Genomic DNA, 4,447 nt, shown 5'->3' on the forward strand with positions numbered 1-4,447 from the left:
CTCATGACAGATTAGTCACCATTCTTTCCTCCAATCTCTAATGTCATGTTTGTTTTTACATATACTATAAATACCCAAAACATATTTATTACTATTGCTTCCAACATCCTGTTTTCTTTTAAAGAAGGTAAAGAAGCCATTAGGAAGCTTTGATTGTGGTGTTCACTGATTCAAGTTCAAATGTAAAGGAAGACACTGGTTAAGTTTTTTGTTTTTTTTTTAAATATTGGCTATTCCACATTTTCTTCATGTGTATATTAAGTCGTTTGTAAGCTAGGTAGAAGAGGTGTATACATATCATTATGGGAAATAATTCTTTTGGCTGACCTGGAATGACACAAAGAAAAGGGAGATGTAAAATGGAATCTGAAATAAAGTCCCTTCTCAATGAAGAGAACATTGGAAATGAATGTCTTTGTGACCTTACAAATTTTGAGCAAGAGCTGTCAGAACAACAGTGCACATATCTTAAAAATGTAATAAATCCTATTCAGCAGGTGAGAGCAGATCTAAAATACAGACAGCATCACACTTTGCAGCATTCACACCCACATATTGAGTTTAACTCTGTAAAAGTATTGGAAGAGGTTGACTTTGTGAAGAAACAATTGAAAACTGTCTTTGAAAGACTTAGCCTGGAGCAACAGAGAATAGAAAATGATCTTTCAGACTGGAGTATAAAGATTCTAGATCATTCTTTGGAAGAAAAGACTAATCCGCTTAGTGAACTGCCCATTGAATTAGAAAGTTTGGAATGCCCATACCCTGATTTGAAATCTTCAATTCTCAGTGAGTTCTGTAAGTTTACACAGAAATATCAAAAGAAGCCTCAAGACTTTAATCTGCAATTGGAAGACATATACTGGTGATAAGATAAAACTAATTGAGTCCTGTATAGACTTTTGACACTAATTTTTTATTTTTGTTTGGAGTCACTATACTTCCAACTTACTGTATAGTTACTATGTAACTGGAATACAATCAATAAATGTTTAGATTGACTAAAAAAAAAAAGATAAGGTAAAGTAAGAATATTCCCTTAATTTATTCAATTTCTGATTTTGTTCATTTCTTTCCTTTCCAGATTCTGACCTGTAAAATATTTATTCTGCTTTAAGAATGTTTTATTATTTGCAGCACATATATCTTAACAGTTAATTTCATCAATTTTTTGCATGGGAAAGTCTTCATTTTTATTTTACTTTTGCAGGATTTTTTCACTGAATATGGAATTTGAAGTTGGCATAGTGTAGTTCCTTCTTTTAATGCTTTAAAGATGTCACTTCACTGTATTCTTGCTTATACTGTTTTTGATGAGAATTTGGCTGTAATTCTAATCCTTGTTTCTCTTCTCCTATAGGTGAGATGTTTTGGTTTGGTTTTGTTGTGTTGTGTTTTTACTCTGTGGCCTTCAAAAATTTTCTTTTAACCTTGATCTCAGTAGTTTAGATATGATATGCCTAGGAGTGTGTTTGTGTGTGTGTGTGCATGCATGTATATGTTGGAGGGCATACACTTTATCCTACGTTGTGTTTTCTGGGCTTTCTGGAATAGTGGTTTGTTCTCTGCCATGAATGTTTGAAGTTATCCACTATTATTTCCTCACATATATCTCTTGCACCATTCTCTTTGTATTCCCTTTGTAAAATTTCAATTACACATATGCTGCAATTTTTGATATTTTCATACATATTTTGGATGTTCTGTTATATTTTAACATAGTTTATTTTTCATTCTTTTTTTTTCTTTGTCTTTTAGATTGGGTAATTTCTGTTGATTTGTCATCAAGTTCACTCACTTTTCCCTGACTGTGGCAAGTCTACTAATGAACCCATAGACATATTTTTCATTTACGTTAGTTTGATTTTTATTTTAAAATTCCAATAAATTATTTCTTAAAGTTTCTATCTCTGTTGATGGGGGAAGAACATGAGATGTTTCATTCTTGGCTTTTAGTGTAATAATTTTTGTTATTTTGTTACTTTTGATATGTTTAAATTTTATTGTTGCTATGGTTACTAGAGGTGAAGTTTATTGCTAGGATGAGCACCAAAGGATTCAAATTTCTTTAGTAAAGCACTGTTTTCGTCTCAGTTTGGGGTCTATGTCCTTCCTTACTGTTCCTTCCCAATGAGAATCAGTCCCTTGCATCACTCTTTCCTGTATTCTCCACTAATTCTACTCAAAGCTTTTTAGTATCATTAAAAGGAGTCGGTAGAGAGTTTGGTTCTCTGATGTTCTTAGCTTTGTACTGTGGCCTGTATTGCAATCTGGGTTTCAACAGTGTGCCTTTCAAAAAAATTTCTTCTCCTACTTCAGTGTTGCATCACCTTTCCCCTCCTCCTGATTTTCTCCTTGCTGCTGGGGTTTATTCACCAGTGTCCTGAGTCTCAGGTTTTTTGCATCCTTTTTCCTGGCACATTAAGGCTTTGTTACTTAGAACAGGGGTCCCCAACCTGAGACCCAGGCCACAGATGGGTACTAGTCCATAGCCTGTTAGGAACTAGGCCATACAACAGGAGGTGAGCAGTGGGCAAGCAAGCAAAACTTCATCTGTATTTACAGCTGCTCCCCATCGCTGGCATTACCACCTGAGCTCCACCTCCTTTCACATCAGCAGCGTGCTTATGGACTGTAGTTTACATTGATGGGTTTTTTTCTTTCAATGATTTTGAAATTATACTTTATTTCTAGCATCTATTAATTTAATATATTTTAGCTTATTTCCATATTTATCAGTATCATAACTGAACCAATTATTTTGTGTCAACATACATTTAAAAAGGGATTTAAATTTTGGATAATCCTTCACCCTTCCTGATAGTTCGTCTTGTCTATAAAAAAATTAATAATATATTTATATTCTTTAATACTACTTTAAAGAAAAAGACTTGTCTTCTAGATATTTTGGGGAAGCTTCATTTATTCTATTTATCTCATTTGAAATGTGTGGTTCTATATCTAAGAGGACATCCTAATATTTAACTTCAGATTTATTCACCGTTTAGATGTTTCAACTATGTTGGTATTTCACTCAATAACTATACATATTTTCACTATATATTATTGTCAAATTTATGCAATTATATTTATACATGTTTATATTTATAATTTGAGATTCTAAATATGTTAGCATATATTTTGATTGTCTTTAACATGAATAGAAACTTGACTCAATATAAACATTTTATCTTAATATAAACAGCTTTTTATCTGAAAGCCTATAAATTATGTTTTGGTGCTTTCACTTTTTAGTGGGTTTAACGAAAATCGTTTTTTATATTTTCATAAATCATTTGGTTTTTGGTATCAATTTAGTGTGATTTCTATCTCATAATTTAAAAATTCTCATTTACAATATGTTTACTTTATATTGTTTCTTTGATATTTGTGTCTTGAATATTTTGAGATTTTCTTTCATTTTATCACTGAATTTTTACCAAATTCTACCCATTCTCCATTCTACCTTAATACAATATATAATTAATAGGAAATAAATATTACCTTTTTTATTTATAATGTTATATATCTTTTTTAATTGATCTGTCAATTCATCAAGTATCTCCTAATTTTCACTTATCTGCAAGTAGCAGTGTGGCTAAATTTCCAACCACTAAATAATAATCATTTCCCATAATACAGTTTACAATAAGATTTTTCTCATATTCATATAAACCATAAACTCTCATGTCCTCAAACTCTTAGATGCCACTGATGGTCTGTTCAGGTGAATGTAGGCTTTCACTAATGATTCCCTGAAAGTTCTTCCAGCTCATACTCACTCCTTCATTCTAAAGCCATGCCCACATTTTAGACTACTACTTAATAGTAACAAAATGTATATTTGTTATCTACTGATATATTACAAATACCTAAAAACAACCCTAGGGCTTTAACAACAAATATTTATTATCTCACAATTTTTGATGCTCAGGAATGCAGAACTCATTTAATTGCACATCTCTGACTCAAGGACTACCAAAAAGTAGAAGTTAACTTACCAGTCAGGGTTGTGATTTTATCTGAAGGCTTGATTGTAGAAGGATAAATATCCAAGCTTATTCACATAGTTGTTGGTGAACCTTTGTTCTTTGCCATGTCTCCTCTCCTCAGTGCAATCTAACAACATAGTGGCTGGTATCACACACACAAGGTGAGTAATACAAGACAGACTGAGACAGCAAGCACAATCAAGACAGACTGCAGCCTTTTGTAACCTACTCTTAGTAGTAACATTCCAATACTCCTGTCATATTCTACTCATTAGAAGAAAGTCAAGAAATTTAGCTTATATTCAAAAGGACAAGATTACACAAAGCCATGAATACCAGTAGCCGGAAATTATTGGATGAACATTTTAGAAGCTACCTGCCACAGATAGAAATTTTTTTAAGCTTGCTATTTATTTATTTATTTATTTATTTATTTATTTATTTATTTTTATTAT

At 31.9% G+C, this 4,447-nt stretch overlaps 1 protein-coding gene across 1 annotated transcript; it reads left to right on the top strand.

Moving 5' to 3' along the window:
• The first annotated feature begins 356 nt into the window (after positions 1-356).
• On the top strand, positions 357-869 carry LOC116466458 (coiled-coil domain-containing protein 148). Its single transcript, XM_032149188.2, has one exon. The coding sequence runs from the start codon at positions 360-362 to the stop codon at positions 867-869; it is 510 nt and encodes a 169-aa protein (XP_032005079.1). The 5' UTR covers positions 357-359.
• The last annotated feature ends 3,578 nt before the right edge of the window (positions 870-4,447 follow it).

Source organism: Hylobates moloch, unplaced genomic scaffold (genome assembly GCF_009828535.3).
Source record: "Hylobates moloch isolate HMO894 unplaced genomic scaffold, HMol_V3 SCAFFOLD_4, whole genome shotgun sequence".
In the NCBI taxonomy this organism is placed as follows: Eukaryota; Metazoa; Chordata; class Mammalia; order Primates; family Hylobatidae; genus Hylobates; species Hylobates moloch.

Coding starts and splice junctions, on each gene's coding strand:
- LOC116466458 (XM_032149188.2), top strand. CDS start 360: ATGGAATCTGAAATAAAGTCCCTTCTCAATGAAGAGAACATTGGAAAT.